This window comes from Echinops telfairi, unplaced genomic scaffold (genome assembly GCF_000313985.2).
Source record: "Echinops telfairi isolate 266 unplaced genomic scaffold, ASM31398v2 ScPeMD7_29;HRSCAF=101, whole genome shotgun sequence".
Lineage (NCBI taxonomy): Eukaryota > Metazoa > Chordata > Mammalia > Afrosoricida > Tenrecidae > Echinops > Echinops telfairi.
Genome location: NW_022103926.1, coordinates 4178413 through 4203244, shown reverse-complemented (window position 1 = coordinate 4203244; position 24832 = coordinate 4178413). Strand labels below are relative to the sequence as shown.

Below are 24832 nucleotides of genomic sequence, written 5' to 3'. Positions count from 1 at the left end.
TCTCCTCACAGGTCTTGTGTTTCCCTGCCCACAAGATCATAAAGTTCCCAAAGGCAGGGCCTGGGATTTCTGATCGCTTCCATTTGCACAGTGCCCGAGAGTCAGCAGAACTTTGGGATATGAGTTCTCAGTCATCATGAGTCCCAGAGTCTAAGTAATTTAATTTTTACTATCAAAGAAACAAGCTAAGGAAAGGGTCACATGGTTGCTCAAAGGTCATGTAGGCTAATGGCAAACTGAGGGCTCAAGTCCAGCACTTCACAATGTTTCCCAAAATCTCACACCTCTAGACCCTCATGGTGTTGGACCCTATGCTTCATGGGCTTGGGTGCTGACAGAGTTGCCCCCATCTGGGTCCTGTGGGACCATTACTGATCCCTCCCAGTCCCCTGTGGACTTCCCTATCTCACTGCCACCCTCAGCAAGGAACCCCCCAGCCCCCCTGGGAGACCGAAGGAGGCACAACGCAGAGGCACCTGCCACAGTCAGAGTGGCAAGGGGAAAGCAGGTGCGCCTGGTGTCACCTGGTGACAAAGCCAGGACCCTGGTGTCACTTCCTCCTAGAGGAGGCAGTTTTGTTCTCTCACCTCAGATGAGCTGGTTCTGCTGATGCACCAGAGGAGTCAGGCTCCTCAGCAGTTCCTCTCTGCTTCATGCCCCTCTGCCTGGGGCCACACCCACCAGTCGCAGCTTCAGCCCCTGTGGGGACTTGGCCACGGTAACCCCCTCCTTGCCCAGGAAGTTCACTTTGACCTCCTAAGTCCCTGTGGTATCATGTCCCTTCCCATAAAAGCCCAGTAGCGAGGAGAGGAGGCCATACTTCCAGAGACAGGAAATAGAGCTTACCAACCCCCGTGTTGGGAAGGGTTCCACCCAGTGTAACAAACTGTCCTGAGTGGCCCAGGCTCTGGCATCAGTCAGACTCCTCAGGCAGGTGAGCCTCAGGGTTCTCTTCTGTAACATGGGCAGGCCCCCTGGACACACTGGCTCTGTAAATGAGGCCCATGGTGTTCGGTACCCACATGCTGGCCTGCCCTGGGCTGTCGTGAAAACGGTGCGGCACCACCTGCAGCCCACCTCTCAGAAGCAGCAGCCGCAGGAGGTGCTAACTAGTGAGAGAAAAGAAGAGCTGTCTTGAGGGGCCAGATGGCTTTTGGATCGTTTCATTTCATGATCACAAAGTCCTGTGAAGTAGATTCGTGACACCTTTCTTACAAATGAGGAAACTGAGGCTGAGGAAGAAGGCGTTTTCCCAGCGTCATACAGATAACCAAGGGGCGAACAGAGTTGGGGCTGGAGCCGGGGCTGATGTTTGCATCGTGTGTAAAGAGCAAAGAATGTGTTTGGTTGTAGAGTCACGGAGCATAGCTGGTGCCTCCTATTTACCAGCCTTCTCTGTCCTCATTCTCCTTCTGTCTTCCCCACTCCCCGCCCCTGAGGGATGGCCCGCCCCACTTGCCCCACTCTGACAGCTCTTTGGCTTTTCAGTGCCCTCTTTCCGGACGTGGTGAATTGCATGCAGACAGACAACCTGGAGCTGAAGAAACTGGTGTACCTGTACTTGATGAACTACGCTAAGAGCCAGCCCGACATGGCTATTATGGCTGTCAACACCTTTGTGAAGGTGAGGCAGGGTTGGCAGGAGGGGCTGTGGGTACTCACTGCTTCACCTCTCTCCATCTCCCAGGGTTGGGGGTGGCGGTAGTGGAGGACAGCAGTGGCCTCCTTCCCAGGCCTTCCGCCCCACTTGCCAGTGCCTCTTCCTCCAGCACTGTGCCCCACTCTCTCTAGCTACTTAGGGACTTCCTCATTTGACGGTGCCCCACACTGGAATCTCCCCTCCTACCTTTCCTCCTTTCTAAACTGAGAGGTGGGCGGGGACAGGAATCAAGAGCTCGGTGCCCCTTTAGAATCCTCCCTTCCCCAGCACTGCTGATGCTCAGAGAGGGAGAGGGAGGGCTTTGGGGCCCACAGGGAAGATTGCAGGGCGTGGGGCTGAGTCACAACTTTTCTGTGTGACTCTGGAAGCTCCTGGCCCCTAACAGCCTCTGCTCCCTCATCAGTACAGCAGAGCCAGTACTGGTGTCTCCTGTAAGGGCAAAAGGGGAGGGTAGGCAGAGCCCCTGGAGCCATGCCTGGCAAATGCTAGGTGCCTACTGGTTGGCCTTGACTTTTGCCGGGGTTGATAGAAGGTCTCACCATATCTGTTGGATGTTGCTCATATAAGCAGGCCGGGAAGAATTTGACCCTCACATGATTCTTTCTGCCTCCTCAGGACTGTGAGGACCCCAACCCTCTGATCCGAGCCCTGGCCGTGAGAACCATGGGCTGCATCCGTGTGGACAAGATCACAGAGTACCTGTGTGAGCCCCTCCGGAAATGCCTGAAGGATGAGGACCCCTATGTACGCAAGACAGCAGCTGTGTGTGTGGCCAAGCTCCACGATATTAATGCCCAGCTGGTGGAGGACCAGGGTTTCCTGGACACCCTGAAGGACCTCATCTCTGACTCCAACCCCATGGTGAGCCTCCGCCACCTCCAGGGGGATCTCTGGGAGACTTGGCTTGACCTTCTCCAGTTCCTGATGGTCAGGGCCCTGCTGAGTGTCTGAATTGAGCTGGTGCCCCTGTCATGGAAGGAGCCAGGCCTGAGCCCCTTCTCTGTATCATCTCGAATTCCCTGCATGACCTCTCAGAGCCGTGAAGGAAAGGGCCTGGCCAGCATAGCTTGGTCCATGGTGGGTGTGTGGTTCAGATGAGTTCTCTCCTCCTGCCCTTCAGTCACAGTTGACAGCTATCTTCTCACCAAGACTTCCGGCTCTGAATCTCAGGAGGGGTGACCGTTTTGCCCATGTTTCCCATGTTTCACAGCCTGGAAGACAGGCCCCAGGTCTGTGACCTGTGAGTTTCTTCACACCCAGCACTGGCAGTGTTTTGGAAGTAGCTTGGCCTGCCCTGTTAAAAAGGAAATGTGCAAGCCCCTCAGCCCAGTCATTCCCACTGCTTCCTATAGATGTGCTGGCCCCATGTGGGGGCCGGTGGCCAGGACAGGAGTGGGCACTAGCTCTTGGTCAGTGGGCACGCAGACCTGGCAGGGCCCTGGGATCCCTAGCCCCCGCCTCACCCCCACACTCACTCCAGCAGCCCTGAGGGGCTCCTGGGTCATCCAGCACGGACCAGCTGGAGGGCCGCGGGTCTGCTGGGTTCAGTGGTTAGGAATTCGTTCCACTGCTGCTTCTTCCTTTTGTTCTGCCTCTTCCTAAGTGCCAGGTGCAGTTATTTTCCTTCTGTTTACAGAGGAGTGCTAGGATGGGGCTTAGCTGTCCCACAACCTTCCTGTCAGTCACGTTCCCTTCAGGAGATTCACCTTCTGGCCCGCCAGCATCCGTGGGGATGGGCAGGGCAGTGTAGGCCCTGACACTGGTGCCCAGCCTCTGCCCTTTTCCCCCTCTCGCCCAGGTGGTGGCAAATGCAGTGGCTGCCCTCTCGGAGATTGCCGAGTCTCACCCCAGCAGCAACCTGCTTGACCTGAACCCACAGTCCATCAACAAGCTGCTCACTGCCCTGAATGAGTGCACCGAGTGGGGCCAGATCTTCATCCTCGACTGCCTGGCCAACTACACACCCAAGGATGACCGTGAGGCCCAGAGGTGAGCGTGCTGCCCATGCCCAGCGGCCTTGAGCAGCCTGGGCCTCAGGCCTCGTATTCTGCACAAGTCCCTCAAACCCAGCTCAAGGATGGCCTGTAGCTTCTGGGCTCCCCAGAGCCAGGCTGGCGGAAGCTTGTACATTGCTTTAGACTGTAGGCTCTGACAAAGAGCAAGGGCTTCTGAGCTGCTGGGGCCCGGTCACCCAGGGCATGTCAGAGGCACCAGGGAGAAGTCACCTTAGAAACTCTGCTAGTTAAGTTTCTCTGCATTAGCACAGGTTACCCAGCCCTGCCAAGAAAAAGAAGTTATTGACCGTGCCCCTCCCCGACATTAAAAACTATTGTATTGCCTGTGATCCAGGATAGAGTGTAGGTATCTCTTGGCAGCCCCCATAGCAGTGCCCTCCGGGGTATTGGGGGGGTGGGGTGCATTGTATCAGATAATCCCGAACACCACCCATGAAGGAGGTTGTCATCCCTCACCTGCTGGTTTAGGAGGCGGAGGAGAAGACACACACACACACAGCAAAATATGCGCCAATTTCAGCCATTAATACGTGCAATCTAGTAACACTGATGACGTTCTTTGAGCTATGCCACCATCCTCACCCTTCTTTCCTGTGTCCCTTCTCCCCCATTAGCACAAACTCAGGGCTCCTAACGTTCTATCCAAACCTGCAGGTTGCCTATCTAGTTCTTAAAAGAGCATATTGCTCAAAGCAGGCATTTTTACAAGCTTAGCAAAAGATTTTGTTTTAAGAAGAATTCAGGGGATATTTTGATTTCAGGTTAAAAGATGATCTCCGGGCAATTGTTTCAGGAGTTCATCCAGCCTCTTAGCTCCAGAAAGTCTGGAGTCCATGAGAATTTTCAATGCTAGTCTGTGTTTCACTGCCCTTTGGAGCAAGAGTTTTCTATAGAATCTTTGACCAAAGTGTTCAGGCGTGGTAGCTGGGAACCCTCCTAGGGCAAAAGAGGCAGGTTGTTCAGGAGGCGACACATTTCTATATTCTCCTGTTCTTCCTGATTCTTCTTCTGCCCTCTGTTGCACCAGGAAGGCAGAGGCCAGGTGCCATGCCTTGGAAGGACATTCTGTGCTTGGCGCTTTACCCATTTGTCTGCAACCCCATGAAGTGGGCAGCCCCCATTTTACAGATGAGGAGATGAGTGAGGCTCAGACAGTTGTGGCTCGAGTGGGAGGAGCCAGGATCTAGGCTGCCTCCTGCCACAGGCATGATAGCTTGACAGCTAAAAATAGGGTCTTCTCCCTTCTCTGTCTCCTGCTTGCCCCGATGGAATGGACCCCAGCATCTGCGAGCGGGTCACCCCCAGACTATCCCACGCCAACTCCGCAGTGGTGCTGTCCGCGGTGAAGGTGCTGATGAAGTTCATGGAGATGTTGTCCAAGGACCTAGACTACTACAGCACGTTGCTCAAGAAGCTGGCCCCGCCCCTGGTCACGCTACTCTCAGCAGAGCCTGAGCTACAGTATGTGGCCCTGCGCAACATCAACCTCATCGTGCAGAAGAGGTAGAGCTCCCCCACCCCAGCAGTGTGCACCTTGGTGGGGCGGGCAGTGCTGGTGAAGGGTAGCACCCATCACCGGGCTGGACAGCTCAAAGAATAGCTCAATCCATTGGGTTTCAGCTGGGGTCACGTCTGCTCCCTCTGGACATGTGGCAATATCTAGAGACACTGTTGGTTGTCACATATTGGGGGAGGTGCTGCTGGCATCCAGGGGTGGGGATGCCAGGGGTGCAGCTCCACATTCCTCCAGCAAGAACAGCCGCACCACTGGGGCCTCTCTGGCCCCAGATGCTCATCACGCGGACACTGAGCAGCCCTAGCTGCCACTCACCAGGAAGCAGGCTGGCCAAAGGCTGGAGTCGAGGGTCTTACCCAAGGACACAGGATGACTTGCACACCCACCGGCCCTCCTACAGTGGTGGGTCAAACTCGGTTGGGAGTGAGGTTTTCCAATCTGAGACTGGAGGTCTGGAGATGATGGAGCAGCCTCGGGTGCAGGGCATGGGGGAGGGGAGAGCTGACTCCCTCAGAGTGGGCACAGGCAGAGGAGTGGAGCAACACTGACTCTGAGAGGCCGAGGGAGCCCTGCTGTGGAGTGGGCTGCCCTCAGGTCTGGAGCCTGCCCTGGTCATTCTCTCTAGGAAGACAGGGCGTGCTCCCTGCTGGGGGCTTGGGGGTTACGGGCTCTGGGGTAAATGGGAATGCTGTCTGGAGGCCTGAGTGAGGGATTAGAGTGGGCGCTCCCAGGGCTCTGGCCTCCATAAGCTGCAGTGACCTGCAGAGCAGCCACTCAGGTGACAGGGTCCCTGTGCTCTCTTGGACACTGTAAGCCTCTTAAGAAGGGATCGCTGTCACTGGGGCATGGTCTGACCTGGTCTTGACAAGTCCTGATTGCAGAAGTCCTGCCTTCCAGTAGCACAGCTTGGGGTCTTGCCTCCCTCACAGGCACGCCAAACAGGGCTTTCGACTCCCGTCAAGAGCTACAGTTTCAGAAACTCACAGGGGCAGTCCCTCCCTGATGCTAGGAGTCCCATTTGCATTGCCGGCAGTGAGTTTGATTTCAGTCCGATGACATGGACATTCTCTGCCAGACCTGGTGAAAGCAGGGGTCCCAAGTAAACTACTTTGACTGTATGAGTGGTCTGGGCCCAGTCACCCACCCATATAAGGGGGGTGTGGGGGACCACTCCCTAAATCCAGGCCTTCCCAAGGATGAGGGGCTGCTTTTTGCACACTGCCGTTGCTATATCATGGGCATGGAAGCATAGGCCGGAGTTCATAGCTTGTGCCCCTGCTGCCTCTGGTTTGCACCCCTGTTTTCTACCCACAATGCTCTATCACACAGTGGCCACCTGAGCCTTGCTCAGGCCAGTCAGTGGGTCCTCAGGCACATGTGACTCAGGACCCAGGAGAAGGGGCCCAGCAAATTTAGAGCGCCCTTCTGCTCATGTCTGGCTTCTCGCCCTCCTGGGGACCCCCCACCCCCAGGCCTGAAATCCTGAAGCACGAGATGAAGGTTTTCTTCGTGAAGTACAATGACCCCATCTACGTGAAGCTGGAGAAGTTGGACATTATGATCCGCTTGGCCTCGCAGGCCAACATCGCCCAGGTTGGCAGCATGGATTTGGAGGTGGAGGGGGCGTGGGTTTGGGGTCCAGCAGGCCAGTGGCTGGTGCTCAGAAAGAGAACTGAGCCCGGGGACAGCGCCTGGGAACCCTTAGCCATGGTCAACTCTCAGGTTTTATACTGAGGAGTTTTCTCAGCCTTTGCTCCATCCATGTGAAAAGTGGGAGTGGGTCAGCCAGCTCAACAGGAGGAGCGTGGGGCCCGCCTGCCCCACCAATCCTCTGCAGCATCCCACTCTGGGTACCTGGAAGTCCCTCCCTCCCCTGGGGGGGTCTGCATATACACTTCCCAGGCAAGTTGCCCAAAATGCTTGCTCCCCCAGCCCTCACTTCTCTCTCTGGGCCCAGGTGTTGGCAGAACTGAAAGAGTATGCGACAGAGGTGGATGTGGACTTTGTGCGGAAGGCTGTGCGAGCCATTGGCCGCTGTGCCATCAAAGTGGAGGTGAGGCCCTAGAACTGCCTGAAACCTGGAGACCATCCAATTCTAGCAGAATCAGCTAGCTGCCCCTGTCTAGGAAGGCTGAGGGTCACCCCAGAACCCCTAGACCACCACCCACCCCCCGCCCCCCCTTGTACAGGCTAAGCTCTTGGGCCTTAGAGTCGTACCACTTAAATTTTTCCTTATCTTCCTGCACGCTCTGCTAGCTGAGACGATGGAGCAGTCACTAGCCGGGGCTCTGGTAGATGTAGCTTTCACTCCCGGAGCTTTCTGGCCAGAGCACCACCAGGTAGACATTTGAGCATGTGTCATGTGCTGATTGTTAATTGACTGTGCGCTCTTTCCCTCCACGAGCTACTCCAAATCCATCATTCCCTGTCCCCAGTTTTCCACCTATGAAAAGATTCCTTGTCTGCCAATCCAGACTCTCCCTAAACCAGTCTACTGGGGGCTAAGGGCCCTGGGACAGCTGGTCACCCCTGAGGAGTCTCCCCTCCAAACATTAGGATACTATGTTGGAATGAAACAGAAGAGAGAGGGACCCGTGGGGACTTTCCGTGTGGTTTTGGTACCAGGAGCCTATTCATGAAAGAGGCCTTGTAGTTGCTGCCCTCAGGCTGCCCCTGAGGAGGGCTGGAAAGACTCACCTGGAAGGTGGACTGGAGACCTTGCCCTCTCCCAGAAGCTCGGTTAACGCCCCTAGCCTGCAGCGCTTCCCTGGTGCCTCCCCAGGTTGTAGGTGGTCCTTCTGTTCCTCCTCCTGTCATCAGAGGAGCGCTTCTGTTCTCTGACTCTGACAAGGAAGGTGAACCAGGGTGACTTTGAGCCCTTGGCTAAAGTAATGCTCAGCACAGCCCTGCTGGAAATGGGTGCAGGGCCATGCCCACTCTCTTTCTGCCCCTCTCTCCATGCAGCAATCCGCAGAGCGCTGTGTGAGCACGCTGCTTGATCTCATCCAGACCAAGGTCAACTATGTGGTCCAGGAAGCCATTGTGGTCATCAAGGACATCTTCCGCAAGTACCCCAACAAGTATGTGCCCCACCCCCATCCCAGGAGAGGGCAGTCTGGCTCAACTTGGGTTGGGGGAAGTGGACCCTCAAAGAGTGTGAGGACACTTCACAAAGTTCTTGGGAAAACAGGATCCAAAGATAAAGGAATTTGCCTAAACCTTCTTGAAGTCACCTCATATTTCTGAAAAACAGCCTGTCTATTCTTGCTTTAAAAAAATGTCTCCTCAAATGGGTGCATAAGCAAATGTGGCGAAGAAAGCTGATGGTGCCCAGCTATCAAAAGGTAGAGCTTTTGGGGTCTTAAAGGCTTGAAGGTAAACAAGCGGCCATCTAGCTCAGAAGCAACAAAGCCCACATGGAAGAAGCACACCAGCCTGTGCGACCACGAGGTGTCGAAGGGATGAGGTATCAGCCATCATCAGAACAAAAAAGCACATCATTGTGAATGAGGGGAAGTGCGGAGTGGAGACCCAAAGCCCATTTGCAGGCCACTGGAGATCCCCTTGCAGAGGGGTCTCGGGGAGGAGACGAGCCAGTCAGGGTGTGATGTAGCAGTGATTAAACATACAACTTTCCTCTAGTTCCTAAATGCTTCCTCCCCGCCCCCACTATCATGATCCGAATTCTACCTTGCAAGTCTGGCTAGACCAGAGGATGTACACTGGTACAGATAGGAACTGGAAACACAGGGAATCCAGGGCGGTTGATCACACCAGTGGTGTGTGTGGCGATATTGGGAGGGTGGAGGGAGAGTGGGTTGGAAAGAGGGAACCGATTATAAGGAACTATATGTGACCTCCTCCCTGAGGGACGGACAACCGAAAAGTGGGTGAAGGGAGACGTTGGACAGGGCAAGATATGACAAAATACCAATTTATAAATTATCAAAGGCTCATGAGGGAGGGGGGAGCGGGGAGTGAGGGGAAAAATGAGGACCTAATGCCGGGGGCTTAAGTGGAGAGGAAATGTTTTGAGAATGATGAGGGCAATGAATGTACAAATGCACTTTACACAATTGATGTATGTATGCATTGTGATAAGAGTTGTATGAGCCCCTAATAAAACGATTAAAAAAAATGTCTCCTGAGCTGCCCCTCTACTACCTAGGCCAAAATAAGAACAAAAATGTGACAGCTAGGACTCATATCCCCTAAACTTGCCACCTTTTGTGGAGCTGGAGGGCGCTGCTGCCTCTCTGGCTCCTGCTGTGCTTCTGTCAGCTGTGCGTGCTCTCCCAGGTATGAGAGTGTGATCGCCACGCTGTGCGAGAACCTAGACTCCCTGGACGAGCCCGAGGCCCGGGCTGCCATGATCTGGATCGTGGGCGAGTACGCGGAGCGCATCGACAATGCCGACGAGCTGCTGGAAAGCTTCCTCGAGGGCTTCCACGACGAGAGCACCCAGGTGAGCACCCCGCCCGAAACCCGCCCCTCCTGATGCCCTGGGGACACTGTCCGTGTCCCCCAGCCCGCAGTAGGAGCACCCTGTTCAGAGAGCACAGCTCCCCAGGGGAGGCTCCAGACCTCAAGGGCAGCTCCACTCTGGCAATACCACCACCACCACCACCCGAGGTTGTCCCAGTCAGTACATACCGATTCAAGAGTCTGAGACCCCATGGGCCATCTCATTTTTGCTTTTGGCACCTATATTTGGGACGTGTTATCAGGTGAGACCAGCCCCTGGAAAAGATCATCAAAGGACATCATGCTTGGGAAAGTAAAAACGAGGAAGACCGTCCACAAGAAAGCTTGCCACAGGGGCCGCAGCAATGCACCCAAGCATAAGGATCATGAAGATGGTCCATCCAGTGTATTGTTCTCTTGTGTATGGGGTCGCTATGAGTCAGAGCCAACCTAACAGCATCTAACGACAACAATAATTAACTGATTTATATTTTAAAATTTCTTTCAAGATCTGTCCTGAAATACAGTGCTGTCGATAATCGAATAATAGCCATATACCTACAGGGAAGACCAGTTATTGTGACTATTACTCAGATTTACACACCTCAAAGATGAGTCAAAGATTTGTACCAGCTTCTGCAGTCCGAAACCGATCAAACATGCGATCATGACGTGATGGTAATCACTGGTGATTGGAATGTAAATGGTGGAAACAAGGTAGAAGGCTCAGTGGTTGGAAGATAAGGCCTTGGTGACCAATGTTGGCGATTGTGTGCTAGAATTTTGAGAGATCAATAACTTGCTCATTGCAAACACCTCTGCACGTGATGGACCTCTCCAAAAGAAATACACAGGAATCATGTGGGAAGAGGGTGGAGAAGCCCAGTATCATCAGTCAGAAAAAAGCCAGCGGCCGACAGCCGAACAGATCATTTGTTGCTCACCTGCAAGTTCAAGTCCACAAGAGCCAAAGTACAACCGTAAGTGTTTCCCACCTGAATTTAGAGACTATCTCAAGAGTGCAATTGATTAAGTAAGCTGAAATGACCAAAGACCAGATGACTCGTGGGAGGCCATTCATTATACATGTTAAAAGCAAAAAGCCAACCAACAGGAATGGCATAAGAGACACTGAACCTTGTTCTAGAATGTGAAAGCTCAGGTGAAAGGATGAAGTAAAAAAGCCAAATAGACTATTTCAAAGGGCAGCTCAAGAAGAGTATTACTATTTACCTGGCAGGGGAGATACCATGATCACCAAGGTGGTTTTCCCAGGGTGAGGCTCACCCATTGCACTCCGGGTGTGCTGACCCCTGTGCTGTCCCCAAATGGGAAACTCGACTGTACAATCTGTGGTAGTGGGGGACTGTGTTCGTGTTCAAAAAAAGAAAAGTATTAGAGTGAAACGTGCAGAGCCCTGGACTCAGAACCCAAACAGAAAGAGCACACGCAACATTTTCCAAGCTGAAGGAAACTGAAGGGAACATTCAAGTCTGGAGTACAATATCGAATGATCCTATGGGTGAAACATTGAAGGGTGCAGGAAGAACCAAAGGAAGAAACACAGCCACTGATACTGAAAGTGGAAGTCTAAGCTGCGCTGAAGGCGTTAGTGGCAAAGCCAGGCCCTCGGGGACCTGATGGAATACCCATTGAGATGTTGAGGTAGACCAGTGCAGCACTGTAAGCACTCACTCATCCGGCCAATTACCCAGCCAGCCAACTGGAAGAGATCCATCATTATGCCTATTCCAAAGAAAGGTGATCCAACAGAATGTAGAAATTATCAAACAGTGTATCATTCATGTCACCCACCAGTGAAGTTTTGATGACAGTAACTCAAAATCAGTTAGTACATTGACAGTAAAATGCCAAAAATACCAGCTGGATTTGGAAGAGGATGTGGAATGAGAGAAGTCATTGCTGATTAATGGATCTTGGCTGAAAGCAGAAAATTCCAGGAAGATATTCATCTGTGTTCCACTAGCTATGCAAAGGTATTTGCCTGTGGATTCTAACAAACTACAGATAAAGAATGTGGGGAATGGGAATTCCACAGCACTTCATTGTGCCCATGCAGTACCTGTACCTGGTCCACGAAGCAGTCATTGGAACAGAAAAAGGAGAAGTGAATGAGGAAAGGTGTGTGTCGGTGGTAAATACTTGCATATTATTTATTCTATCTGTATGCTGAGCAAAAATCCAAGAAGCTGGACTGTGAAGAATGCAGCATCGAGGCTGGAGGAAGACTCTTGAACAGCTCTGCTAGGCATGTAACATAGCCTTGCTTGCTGAAAGCCAAGAGGGCTTGTAGTCTTTACTGATGAAGATCGAAAGTACAGTTTTCAGTATGGATGAGAGCTCAACATAAACTTCACACGACTGGGCCACTAAGCAATATTATGAAAACAGAAGATTAATGTTGTCCCGGATTTCATTTTACCTGGATGCCCCGCAACCAGTGCTCCTGAAAGCAGCACTCACGAAATCAAAGGACAAATTGCGTTGGGAAAATTTGCTACAAAAGGCCTCTGCAATGTTAGAAAGCCAAGTTGTTGCTTAGAGGACTAAGATACACCTGACCCAACCCAAAAGAAATACACAGTAATCATGTGGGAAGAGAGTGGAGAAGCCCAGTATCATCAGTTGCCTTACATGCATGTGAAAGTTGATCATTGGGAAAAAAAGCAAAAAACGAAGTTGAGCATTGAATAGGGAAGATCGGAGATGAATTTATGTGTTTGAGTTATAATGTTGGCAAAAATCTTGAATGTACCATGAACTTCCAGAAGAATGGACAGATACGTCCTGGAAGGAGTAAGTCAGAATGCTCCGTGGAAGTGAGGCTAGCAAGACCGTCTCACATGCTTTGGACATATCAGGTGGGACCAATTCCTGGAGAAGGACATCATGACACAATGGCTCCAACGATTGGCTCCAACATAGCAACGGTTGTTAAGATGTGGGACCAAGCAGTGTTTCGTTCTGATGAACATCAGCACATTGTCATTAGAGCTGACTCAACGGCACACACCTAATGACAACAAGAGCCACCAGGGCACCACAGGGCAGTTTCATTTCCGTTAGGCGTTAAGGTGAACATCTTTTCTGGGTGTTTGCTCTTCATGAGGAACCCTGGGGGCGGAGTGGATACAAGTTGGATTGCTAACAGCAAGGTCAGCAGTTTGAAACCACCAGAAGCTCCAAGAGAGAAAGACAAGGCTTTCTACTCCTGTAGATGGAAACCCCTAGGGGCAGTTCTGTCTTTTCCTACAGGGTTGCTATGAGTCGCCCTCGTCTGGATACCAGTGAGTTATTCTGCTTTCTATGAACTGGGAGCTGTTTTGCTTTCTGTATTCGTAAACACAGACATCTTAGCTGCCAGTGGGGGCAATGTAACCATGTGAATAAGGGCGTGGGCTTTGAAATCTGAGGTCCCAAGTTCAGGCCCCTCTTCTGCTACCACCTCCTGGCTCTGTGGCTTTAGGCTAATTTCTTTACCTTCAGAGCCTATTTCCTCATTTGTAAAATGAGGGGTAACAGACCCTCCTCCTGTTGCTGTGGAAGTTAAATGGAGTTCTGTTCTTAGCACATGCCCCGCCCATAAATGAGCCTTGGTGATCACTGGGCTGAAATCATTGATTTCCAAAGCAAAGTGGTCCAGAGTCATAAGAGGACTGAATGGTCCCTGTAAGTGGCAGCACTGGGGAGCACCCTCCTCCTTGCGCTTCTGGTTTAGCACTGCCTCTGTGACTCCTGGTGGCTTCTGCTCATGCCCACTCCCATCAACGGGCCCTCAGGAGTCAGCAGTCCCAGGCTGGGTGCCCCTTAGCTCAGCAGCTCCCAGAGAAAGAGCTGGTTCCTTCAGTTCCAGCAGGAGTCCCAGGGCCTGTTCCCACACCTCGTGAGTTATCCACCAGGCCCTGCTCCCTATCCCTTAGATTGACTGGGCAGAGGATGAGCCTCCAAAGGAAAGCCAGAACTGCTGTCCCCAAAGACAGGGTGGATGCTTCAAACCAAACTCCCTGCCAGCAAGTCCTTGCCCACTCAGAACAGCCCCTATAGGATGGGATAGGACTGCCTTGGTGAGTGGCTAAGACTCTTTAGGGGTGCGAGTGGAGAGCGCTGCCTTTCTCCCAGATGCTAGGTGGACACAAACTACACCTGCCCGTCACAAATACTAGTAAATCTCTCCCGGTGGCACCCCCCCACACACTGCCACTTCCCACCCCGCTGCCTGCACAGGCAGCACCAGCCCCCTCTGTGGTCTCTGAGAGAAGGAGGCTCACCTGTGCTGGCCTCCGCCCCTGGATGGCTCCTGCCCATAGGAAAGAGGATGGTCTAGTCTTTTTCTCGGCCTGCTGCAGATGAGCCAGCCTCCACTGAGCCTTGTCTGACCATCCTGTCCTGGGATGATGGTAGGGACAGCGCATCCCTACCAGAGAGCACATTGGTTCATGACGCATTATGCCTCAGGTGGAAGAAGCACCGCTGGACTTGTGGCCAGGCCCCCTCTGGAGCCAAGCCTACCTGGCCGTTGGAGTGAATCCAGGCAAGGACACTTGGGCTGGGGAGGAGCCAGAAGGACAGTGATGACTCACTCAAAAGAACTCCGGTCCAAGGAGTCAGTGCCGACTCAGAGCCGCCCTGGAGGACAGGCCGAACTGCCCCTGCAGGCTTCTGAGTCTGGAACTCTCTACTGGAGTCAAAAGCCTCATCTTTCTCCCCCACGGAGGCTGGTGGTTTCAAACTGCTGACCTTGCTGTTGGCAGCCCAATGCGTCATCACTATGCCACTCGGGCTTCTGTTGTATATTTGAATTTGGTGCAAGAGACTCAGGAGGTTCTGTATACTTGTGACCTTATTGACAGCCCACAAACCCTATGCGGTTCCGTCATCATTCTTGTAAGTTTACACACAAGGAACGTTCAGTGACTTCTCAGCCTGGGTCACATTAAGAGGGAGCTGGTTCTGGCTCCATGTGAGCTGCCATTCTCCAAACTTACAGGAAGCTGCTCCCAGCGCCCTCCAACAAGTCGGCGCCTCCTCTTAGTCATGCAGCCAACCTCTGTAAACAGCTGCCCCCTGCCAGTCTGCCACTGCTCAAGGGCTAAGGAACACTTCATCCCAAGAGACCACGCCTCCATTCTGCCTCCTGCTCTCCACTTCCCCTGCAGGCTGCTGTTGCTGAGTGTCCCACGTCCACCCTCATCCAGGGGCTTAGGTTCTGGCCATGGTCAGGAGCCATGTTTCTGGCTCCCAGGGGTCCCTCTAATCCTGCCCCCCTCTTTGTAAACCATGAACTCCTTAGGTTCTGTGGGGCTCAGAGCTCTGAGGAGTGCCCTGACAGATTTTGGTGACCCCAGGGCTGCGCAGTCCAGACTGCACCAGCAGCTTTTGCTGGCACAGCCTGTGTCCCTTGACCAGCCCCAGCATCCAGCGAAGCTGCCTCTGCTTTGAGGATCTGGTGGGTCCCCTTTCTTCCCTGAGGCCCTTGTTTGTCTCTCCTGGCCCCCCGCAAAGCTCCTCTCTCTCCCCCTCTGCCTCCCCAAGGTCCAGCTGCAGCTCCTGACTGCCATTGTCAAGCTTTTCCTGAAGAAGCCTACAGAGACGCAGGAGCTGGTGCAGCAGGTCCTCAGCCTGGCCACGCAGGTCGGTACCCAACCACCACCAGGGGGCACTGTGCTCATTGCAAACCAGACCTCCAGGTGCCACTGAGGCTGGCACATCTGGGAGCTGGCACCTGTGACACCTTCCTGCCTGGGTCACCCCCTACCAGGACTCGGATAACCCGGACCTGCGGGACCGCGGCTACATCTACTGGCGCTTGCTCTCCACCGACCCAGTAGCCGCCAAGGAGGTGGTGCTGGCCGAGAAGCCGCTCATCTCTGAGGAGACAGACCTCATCGAGCCCACGCTCCTGGATGAGCTCATCTGCTACATCGGCACGCTGGCCTCTGTCTACCACAAGCCACCCAGCGCCTTCGTGGAGGGCGGCCGGGGTGTCGTGCACAAGAGCCTGCCCCCCCGCACTGCCTCGTGAGTGCTGGCGGCTGCGATCAGGGCTTTGTCTCCAGTGCTCACCACACACTCGCCTGAGAGGTCCCCTGTGGCTTCTCTCAGCCTTTCCAACATCTCTGAGGGAAATGTTCCTACTTGACAGACCAGGACAGCAGTCCCAGAGAGCTTGAGAGGCTGGCCCACAGGCCCATGGTCCCCAGCTCAAAGAGGGCAGAGCTGGGCTCAGACCTGCTTCCATCTCTCTCCAGAGCCCATCTTCTTCCCTTCCTCCTTGACTGTGGGGAATGGAAGTAGAGAGATCCCAGCTTCCTGCTCCCTTGTCTAGGGACTCACATCCCATTGCCTGAGACTGGGAACACAGGCCCCCTTTCTTCATCCATCAACTGGATCTCATCTCGTAGAGCAGTGGAAACATGGCTCTCGTGGCAAGTGGGGGTGCCGCTGGCGGGCCTGCATCCCCTCCATTGACCTCTCCCTCCCGTGTCTCTGGCAGGAGTGAGAGCACAGAGAGCCCCGAGGCAGCCCCCACTGGAGCCCCTTCTGCTGAGCAGGCCGACGTCATCCCCCCTCAGGGCGACCTGCTGGGAGACCTCCTCAACTTGGACCTTGGCCCCCCAGTGAGCGGCCCACCCCTGGCCACCACCTCAGTGCAGATGGGACCTGTGGACCTTCTTGGCGGGGGCCTCGACAGTCTGGTACGACCTGGGCTCCTGCTCTGGGTGATGTTGCTAATGAACTGCCAGCACGCCATGCTGGCCACCTGCTGCACCCCAGCCTTAAGTCCTCCGAGGTCATCCTTCCCTCTGCCGGTCGAGGCCAGTGCCAGACAGGACTCGGACTCCTCATCTGACTGCTGAGTGCAGGAGACCTCGGGCAGTGTAGTCAACACCACCCCCCACACCCCAATCCTGCCCTACAAACCCTGACTTGAGCAGGTCTGTTGAGAGTGGTCACAAGAGGTCCTCACAATGGGAATGGAAGTAGGTATGTCTAGCCAGTGTCTCCCAGAATTCTTCAGGCAGATGGTAAGGCCGGGAGTGGCGGGATGAGCCCCTGAACCTCAATTGTGGTCAGCTCAGGTCCCCAGGGAGGTGGCTGATGACTCCAGGGTCAGGATTGGGGTGGGGAGCACAGGGAGCAGCCCTGGGGACCACCAGAAGGAGAGGTTTGACCTCTCCCACACTCACTTCAGATGGCACAGATGCTGTGATTAATCTCTTCCCTTTCCCTCTCTCTCTGACTTTCCGGGCTTTTCTCTCTGCATGTGGCTGCCTGTCTTCTGCACCTTGCCTGCTCTGCTTGGAGATGGGGGATGAGTCGGAAGGGGTATGGTTCAACCCTTTTGTGTCGCCAAGCCTTATCCTGGATGGATGATGGCCCAGCAGCCCCCTCACTACTGCTGAGCCCAGGCTTCCTGTCCCAGGGTCTTTCTTGGCCACCTGCAGATCTCTGCTCAGCTGCCATGGGCCCCCATAGGCATTTACTGTGTCCTCAACCACCCATGACCTGATGTTTGTCCTGAGGCCACTGGTCCCTCCCATCCTCATAGCCACTCTGCCCTCCCAGGACTGTGCTGTTCTGCCCAGCCCCTTCTAGCAGTGGGCCCCAGGCCCCTCAATCCTAAGAGCTGGTCTGAATGTGCCTCCAGCCCCACCCTAGGGGCTTCCCTTTTCCCCACACAGCTGTCTTCCTTCTGGGGTCTCAGGGAGAGGTGGGCGGCAGCCTGTAATCCCCCTCTAAGAGCCAGGGTGCTCCTGGTCTCTCTCCAGGCCCTGCTGCCCTGCCTCTGACGCCCTTGCTCTCCTGTCCCAGATCACAGGCACCAATTTCACGGCCCCGCCAGCAGCAGTGCCAGCCACCCTGGGAGCTCCCATGGGCAGCGGCCTGAATGACCTCTTTGACCTGAACAGTGGTGTGGGCTCCCTATCAGGATCCTACGTGGCCCCCAAAGCAGTAAGTAAGACACCTCCTGATGACAGGAACAAAGGAGGCTCCATCAGGGATGGCCTCTAGGTGTGGTCCTGTGCGAGCCCTGGGCAGGGCGCCAGGGGCTATGTGAGCCTCAGGGAGGGTGTCTAGGTCAGTCTTCGCAGAGCCTAGGCTGAAGGACAAGTCAGAATCAGCCGAGCCACCGTGGGGAGAGGTCCCGGAGGAGGAAGGCCTCGGGGTGTGGGGGAGCCGGCCCCTGTCCAGTGAGGGCATGGCTCTCAGGGCTGCCTTCGTTCATGGTAATGAGTGTCCTGGCCTTCGGTGGCACTTTGGATGACATAAGCTGCTCTAGTTTAATTTCTAATAAGAGGCTCTCACAAAAAGGACGAAGACACAAAGGCAGGCGGGGGAAACGGTCTGCTCCTGGCAGCCACCATGGCTGTCACAGTGAAGCAGGCAGCTCGGGGGCTGGGGTACTGCCAATGGCACCCTGACCGAGGCGAGAGCAGCCCTGCCTTCATTTTCTGGCATCTCGGGATGTGGTGAAACGCTGCAGAGTGGGTGGGTGGGTGCGGGCAGGTGGCTCTGATGAAGACTGATGGCTCTGGGGCGGAATATCTTGCGTCCCTGCCCCTAACTCGCTGGGGTCGTGACCCCTTTCTGCCACTGAAGCAGCCCCCCAGTGCTCCCTGGGACTGGACTGGAGAAGAGAGCAGACCGTGCAGTGGCTCTCCACTCTCAGCAGCAGGGAGTGGCAATCAGCTGTGAGGGTGCTGGTCTGCAGGGAGGAGGAGCAGTGGTGGCCTGGGGGTGAGCTCCCAGGGAACTGATTGGGGGCGGGGTTAGAGTGCAGGTGAGGGAAGGTGCCATTTGCTGAGGTTGAGAAAAGGCGAGCTGAGGCTGGGAGGACTGAGATGCGGGCTTAATAGGTACGCCCGGGAGTCAGCTGGCGTCCTGCAGTTCTCAGGTCCCAGGCCCGAGGGGTCTGCCACTTCCTTCCCACAGAGCCTCTCCCCACTGGGCTCCACTCCCCAGAGAGGGTCACATCTGAGCCTCAGGGAGGCAGCAACTTTAGCAAGAGGGCTGGGACCTGGGCTGGCCTCCCCCGCTGTGGCGAGTCATCCAGCAGCAGTTGCAGTGGAGCCCCTGGTAGGTGCCCTGATAGGACCTAGGCCCTGAGACATGGCATAAGCTGCTGGGCACTGTGTGCCTGGACTGCATGAGCACTTCACAGCCCTCACCCCAGTGACACTCCCCCAGGCGCACCTTTATGCTGTTGCTGTTCCCACTTCAGGGCCGTCTGAGGTCCTAGCTGGTAAGTGACCCAGCCTGGACCCGAGTGCCTGGGAGCCAGCCGGGTGCCTGCCTCAGTTAGCTCGAGCAGGGGCCTTGGAAGTCTTCATGGCAGCCCTGGAGGCCCTGTAGAACAAACAGCAGGCTCAGACCTGGTGTGGCCATCTTAACAGACCACCCTGTTGAGGTCAAGGGTTAGGTGTGTGTACCAACAGTGCATACTGAGCAGCGGAGGGGCCCATGGAGCTGCACAGACTCTCTGCTGCCTTAGCCAGGGAGGGTTCCCCCTCCCGCCCTCACAGATCCCCTCAGCATCAGGACTGCCAGGAGTTAGGTGTCTGTGTCCCTGCTGTGGGCTCCTTTTCCAGGGAGGGAGGTCCTCGGAGTAAAAGCTCCCTGATTCCTCAGCCCCCTAGGCCAGTTCTTTGTTGTCCCCCCTGGCATTCAGCAGGGAGTGGTGGTGGAGGGTCTCCTGAGACTCCCTCATCCCTCATCGTCTGAGGGCCACCTTCCTGCCGAGCCCCACTTAGGAACACAACTCACAGCTCACTGCTCACTGTGGCACTTCTAGTCCGACTCCTGGCGATCATACAGGACCAATTAGAACTACGCCAAAGGGTTTCCGAGACTGTAACTCTTTACAGAGCAGACAGACTCATGTCTCTGGGGAACAGCTGCTGGGTTTGAATTCTTGACCTCTCAGTTACCGCCCAGTACTTAACCCATGGTGCCACTACAGCCGTCTTAAAGCTGCTCTCAAACTGTGCAGGAGATGCAGGCTGGGGGTGCCTGCCAGGTCCAGAGGAGCAGTGCAGTATAGGCAGGTAGGCAACAGGCCTTTATGATTAGCAGAAGCCGTGGGGTGCGGGGAGGTGAATAGGGTTTTCCGATCTGCATTTTAAAAGAAGACTTTAGTTGCCAGACTCACCGCTTCTCGGCCTTTTGGCTAAGATCAAGTGTAGTTGCCAGACCCATTGCCCGCAGAGCTCTGCTGAGGCTCTGTGGAGGAGGAGCTGCCCGACTGTTGTGGGACCATGTGGCTCTGAGGTGCTTGGCCTGGGAATTCTCTGGGGTGCACCGAGAGCCTCTGACTTGTAGCCTGTGGGCCACTCTGTGAGAATAAAGATCTGGACTGGCTTCAGTTCATGTTCTCTGCCAACCCACAGCACTGCAAACATGCTCTGCGAGCCAAGCACACCAGGGCCTTCCCTCAGAGACTTGTTGGGTGGTGTAGACATGAGACTGGAGTCTTGGTAGGCTTCCTGGAAGAGGTGGCACTTGAGCTGAGACTCTAGTGACAAGGATGGCCAAGGAACAGAGGCCCTGCTGGGTGAGGGCTCCACTTAGTCTGTCACTGGACAGACAGTCCTGTCTCTTGTGAAGGGCAGGCTGACAGCCAGGCAGGCTCTGGCCGAGTCCCAGGATGCAGTTGATCTTTGGAGCTGGCAGGTCTTGCTGCCAGCCGCCTCAGCACCATTGGCCAAAATGTCTGTCTCCTCTGACTTTGAAGACTTGAGTCGGCCCCTGAGCACACACCCCTCACCCCCGTGAGTTGCTCCCCTGGGTGGACCCCCCTGAGCCCTCTCATCCAGGATCATCCCTCTGTGTGAGGGCACAGTTGGTGGTCTGGAAGTCTTGAAAGGGGAGGAAGGGAGCAGACAGGTCCCGCCCAGTACACCCCAGCTCCTCCCACCTCGTCCTTGCAGGTCTGGCTTCCTGCCATGAAGGCCAAGGGGCTGGAGATCTCGGGCACCTTCACCCGCCAGGTGGGCTCCATCACCATGGACCTTCAGCTAACCAACAAGGCCCTGCAGGCCATGACCGACTTCGCCATCCAGTTCAACCGCAACAGGTGGGCCCCCAGCTCCCCACCTCTGCCCACAGGCAGTGGCCTTGGGAAGGGGGCTGCATCCGACTGCACTAGGTTCCAAAATGCCCGGTGGAGGGGGAGCATTTTCCCTCCCTCTTTTTCTTGTTGTTGTTGCCACTGCTGTTGCCGCTTCTTCAGGCAGCACCCCTGACCCCAGCCTTAGCCGTCAGGACCCAGGCCTGGCTCTCTGGGGAAGTGTGGCAGCCTCTCCTGATGATTCTTCTTCCTGAGCGGCTCCAGTGATGAGCAAACCGAGCCTCTAAGAAGTTGACTGAAGGGGCTGCTTCCCCAGGGAGAGCCTGCGACCGCACCACCTGGAAGCCCCAGGTGCCTGTGGTCATCCACATCTGAGACACCCTATATGGTAGCACTTTCTGAGGGGCAGGCCTTTGCCTGGGGCTGTACAAACGTTGTCTTGCTCAAGCCAGTACCTGGGTTAGTAGATAAGGGCAACTGGGGGCTCAGAGAGGGCAGCAGGCGAGTGTCCAGAAGCACCCACAGGCAGGGTGGGGCTGTCAAGAAGAACAGCCACACTGGGCCTGCCTCCACTGGTTCTTCGTGTCATCTGGCTTGTGGGTGGTGTGAGGACAGGAACAGGAGTGGGGTGACTGTCAAAGTCCCAGGCTAGACACATCTTCCTAAGCCTGCTGCTGAGGTAGCTCTCCCTCCTGGTGACTGCCTCCCATGCCCACGCCTCCCAGCTGGTGGGGCTGCGCCGTCCTTCCGTGACCCTGGTGTGCGACTGGCCACCTCCTGCATCTCACTTAGCCTGCTCGGAGCTCTCCTGAGAGCTGGTGGCTGGCAGCAGAGACAGCATCACCCAAGGTCCCTGTTGAAGCAGCTCCTAGTTCAGGCCCCTGGTCACATCTGCCTGGGGCTCCGCCCAGTGCCTAGACCAGAGGGGGCCCGGCCAGAGCGCATCCTGCCAAGGAGGCCAGAGTGCTGCAGAGGCTTCTAGGAGCCCCAGAAGTCGGCTCCCCACGTTTCAGCACCTGCTCTCCCACCGTCCCCGTTGGGGCTTCTCTCCCTAGCTTCGGCCTGGCCCCCGCCGCCCCCCTCCAGGTCCATGCACCACTCAGCCCCAACCAGACCGTGGAGATCTCCCTGCCTCTCAGCTCGGTGGGCTCAGTCATGAAGATGGAACCACTGAACAATCTCCAGGTCTGTTGCTGTCACGTGTAGCCCAGTGTCGTCCCCCAACGTCCTGCCCTCCAGAAGTCAGGGGGAGAGGCATGTGGGCCAGCCAGTGTCGCCCAAGGGCAGCATCCTTGTAGTCATACTCTGGACCACAGATCAGACGGGACAAAGGGGCATGGTGACCGGGGAGGACACCTGAGAGAACCTGTTCAGAGCCAGTCCTTCCTGGGGCATCAGAAGAAGGGTACCAAGCCCCTCATTGTCCCCAGGTGGCCGTGAAGAACAACATTGACGTCTTCTACTTCAGTACCCTATACTCCCTACACATCCTCTTTGTGGAGGATGGGAAGATGGGTGAGTCTTGAGGCAGCCCTTGGGGGCAGGGACGCAGGCTGAGGAACTTTGCTCCTTGCACCCCCAGTCCAGCTAGAGAGGTGAGGTCAAGGTCATGCCAGTCAGAGCTGATCAGAGTGTTCCCTGGACCAGACTTGGAGGTCTGTCTGATGCCCAGCCCAGGGGCTTTGCTTTCGTTGGTCATGAAGGTGAGGTATCCTTTGGGTGCTCTGCTAGCTGCCCTAAGTTCATGAGGGGTGGAGAGGACTTGCATGGCTGCCGAGGAGTGATCCCAGACCTAAAGGTAGGGAAGCCGTGCAGTCAGGGAGGCCTGCCTGCCTCTGCTTCACGGTGGCCAGAGCCACCTGGTGCTACTGAGAAACCCCTTTCCCACTCCAGACCGCCAGATGTTCCTGGCCACATGGAAGGACATTCCCAATGAGAATGAAGCCCAGTTCCAGATCAGAGATTGTCCCCTCAACTCAGGTGAGCTCAGACCCTCACCTGCCTTACTCTGGTCCCAACCCCTATGGATCCAAGCCTCCCCCTGACTCAGGGCCGTCTGCTGCCTGGTGACCCCACAGAGGCTGTGAGCACTAAGCTACAGAGCAGCAACATCTTCACCGTCGCCAGGAGGACCGTGGAGGGCCAGGACATGCTGTACCAGTCCCTGAAGCTGACCAATGGCATCTGGGTGCTGGCTGAGCTGCGGGTCCAGCCAGGCAACCCCAGCCTCACGGTGAGACCCTCCATGCCTGCCCAGGGATGCCCCCCCCACCCCCCGTGGGGTGGGGGCACTGGAGCTCACTCCCTCATTCCTGGCCTGGGTGGGCTCTGGTGGGGAGACACTGGCCCAGCTGTGTTGATGGCAAATCCAGACCCCTGTCCTGGGGAGGGGCCTTAGAAAGCCTCCAACTTGGCCCTGTCAAGTGACAGACACCAGGTGGGGCCTGAGAGCATTCTGTAGTCCTGGCTCCTGTGGGGCCCCGCTGGCTGGGCCTGCTGGAGGTCCTGCTGCCCCTCCAGGCCTCCCAAAGCCTCCATGCTGGGACTCCCCTGCTCCCCTGGCGCCCTGGCCAGCATCCCTGCTGACAACGCCAGCATGGGCCCTGGGTGGGTTGGGACTGCAGTGGCGACGGTGGTGGTGACCCCCCGTCTCCCTGTGTTGCTGCATGTCTACCCTTCCTGCTGGGCACTGCACGCAGGACCTGGAGGTTAGCAAATTGCTTTTCTCTCCTCCCTCCCCTGCCACGTTGCGCTCACCCAACTCATGGCTTGGCCCTGGAGCGCCGCTAACCCTGCTGGCCTCATTCTGATGCTCCCCTAAACCCAAAAGGCACACATGTAGCCTGCAGACAGGGCAAGGGAGCCACTCTCCTGAGACCCTACTTTGCAGCACCCAGGGGACCCCCCAGAGGGCCTACTGCTCTTTCCCGAGCTCTACTCACCCCACCCCTTCCTAATTGCACCTTCAACACCAGTGATTTTCAGCGGGAGGGCACACGGCACCTCCTGCCTGTAATCTCTAGGCTCCCCTTCAATTAGAACCAAGTCCAGTCTCCACACAGCTGCCACTGCCCCTCCAGCCCACCCCTGTCTCCTCGGAGTTCTCTCAGGCAGAGCCCAGGAAGGTGGTGGGCTCTGAGGGTACAGGGTGGAGCTGGCACACCTGCTGACAGCCACCTCATGAGTCATGCTTCTTGCCAGCAAGGATCTAGCTGGTGGCTGAGGCGACAGACGGGTGTGGGCTGCAAGCAGATTGGGCCCACACCCGGCTGTGGTGGCAGGCACCCCAGTACTTTCCTTCACATCTGCCCCAACGGAGCTTGCTGCCCTCCCTCTGTACTCCCTGCATGGCCTGCCTGCCCAGACCCAAGCCCAGGATGGCTCTCCTCTCTCTGCCACAGCTGTCCCTGAAGTGTCGAGCGCCAGAGGTGTCCCAGCATGTGCACCAGGCCTACGAGACCATCCTCAAGAACTGAGGCCCATCTGGTGTCTGCCTCTGCCAGCCCTCCCGGGGGGTCTCATGCACTCCGTGCCCATCACCCTCTCTTAAGTTGCTGCTGCTGTTCAGGGTCAGGTGAGGAGAGACCAGGAGCCAGAGCGGCAGCAGAGCGCTGGGGACCCCAGAGTCTCCTCTCCCTTCTTTGTGCCTGGATGGCAGGCGCAAACCCTCCTCAGGCTCCAGTCCTGGGAGCCCCACTGACCCTCTTGGTGGGGCTAGAGGCCTGACGCTGCCAGCCTATCCTCAGCCGGGGGCATGGAGGGCCGCCTTGCTATAGGAGAGCTGTTGTCAGGGTCACCTCCAGGATGAAGGTGCCCGAGGGGCCAGAGCTGTTCCCCTGCCCCCACACCTGGTGCCCTGCAGGCCTGTGCATGCACAGCCCAGCCCCAGCCCTGTCCTGAGGACAGTCACTGCTACCCACATCCCTGCTGCTGTCCTCTCAGCAGAGTCCAGCCTCGCAGGACGCACAGTGTCCTTCAGTTGGGGTTTCTCAGCATTCTCCCTTCCCCCCCAGTTCCTGCGTCCCACAGGGCATTTGGTTGCCCTGTCCCTGCTGGTGAACAATAAAGAAAGGTTGTGCTTTCTGGCA

The 24832-nt window shown here is 56.0% G+C and overlaps 1 protein-coding gene and 2 non-coding genes across 6 annotated transcripts in view; all 3 read left to right on the top strand.

Moving 5' to 3' along the window:
- The window catches only part of AP1B1 (adaptor related protein complex 1 subunit beta 1), a 51785-nt gene extending 26953 nt beyond the window's left edge, over window positions 1-24832 (top strand). Inside the window, exons 4-23 of one of the 4 annotated variants that reach the window (XM_004715321.2) lie at window positions 1489-1624; window positions 2276-2521; window positions 3459-3649; window positions 4957-5178; window positions 6664-6784; window positions 7149-7244; window positions 8156-8271; window positions 9491-9656; window positions 15209-15307; window positions 15435-15694; window positions 16170-16371; window positions 16982-17002; window positions 17489-17629; window positions 20605-20750; window positions 21800-21929; window positions 22175-22259; window positions 22638-22724; window positions 22823-22977; window positions 23444-23452; window positions 24146-24832. In XM_004715321.2, the coding sequence (XP_004715378.1) occupies window positions 1489-1624; window positions 2276-2521; window positions 3459-3649; window positions 4957-5178; window positions 6664-6784; window positions 7149-7244; window positions 8156-8271; window positions 9491-9656; window positions 15209-15307; window positions 15435-15694; window positions 16170-16371; window positions 16982-17002; window positions 17489-17629; window positions 20605-20750; window positions 21800-21929; window positions 22175-22259; window positions 22638-22724; window positions 22823-22977; window positions 23444-23452; window positions 24146-24220 (2704 nt within the window). In that variant the 3' untranslated portion in view covers window positions 24221-24832. The remainder of the gene's footprint in view (window positions 1-1488; window positions 1625-2275; window positions 2522-3458; window positions 3650-4956; window positions 5179-6663; window positions 6785-7148; window positions 7245-8155; window positions 8272-9490; window positions 9657-15208; window positions 15308-15434; window positions 15695-16169; window positions 16372-16981; window positions 17003-17488; window positions 17630-20604; window positions 20751-21799; window positions 21930-22174; window positions 22260-22637; window positions 22725-22822; window positions 22978-23443; window positions 23453-24145) is intronic. The other 3 variants (XM_045289580.1, XM_004715320.2, XM_004715319.2) reach the window with 3 other exon arrangements.
- Window positions 10881-11038, top strand: LOC115869512. Its single transcript, XR_004046225.1, has one exon. It is a non-coding gene; the product is annotated as a U1 spliceosomal RNA (small nuclear RNA).
- On the top strand, window positions 20962-21058 carry LOC115869509. Its single transcript, XR_004046223.1, has one exon. It is a non-coding gene; the product is annotated as a small nucleolar RNA SNORD125 (small nucleolar RNA).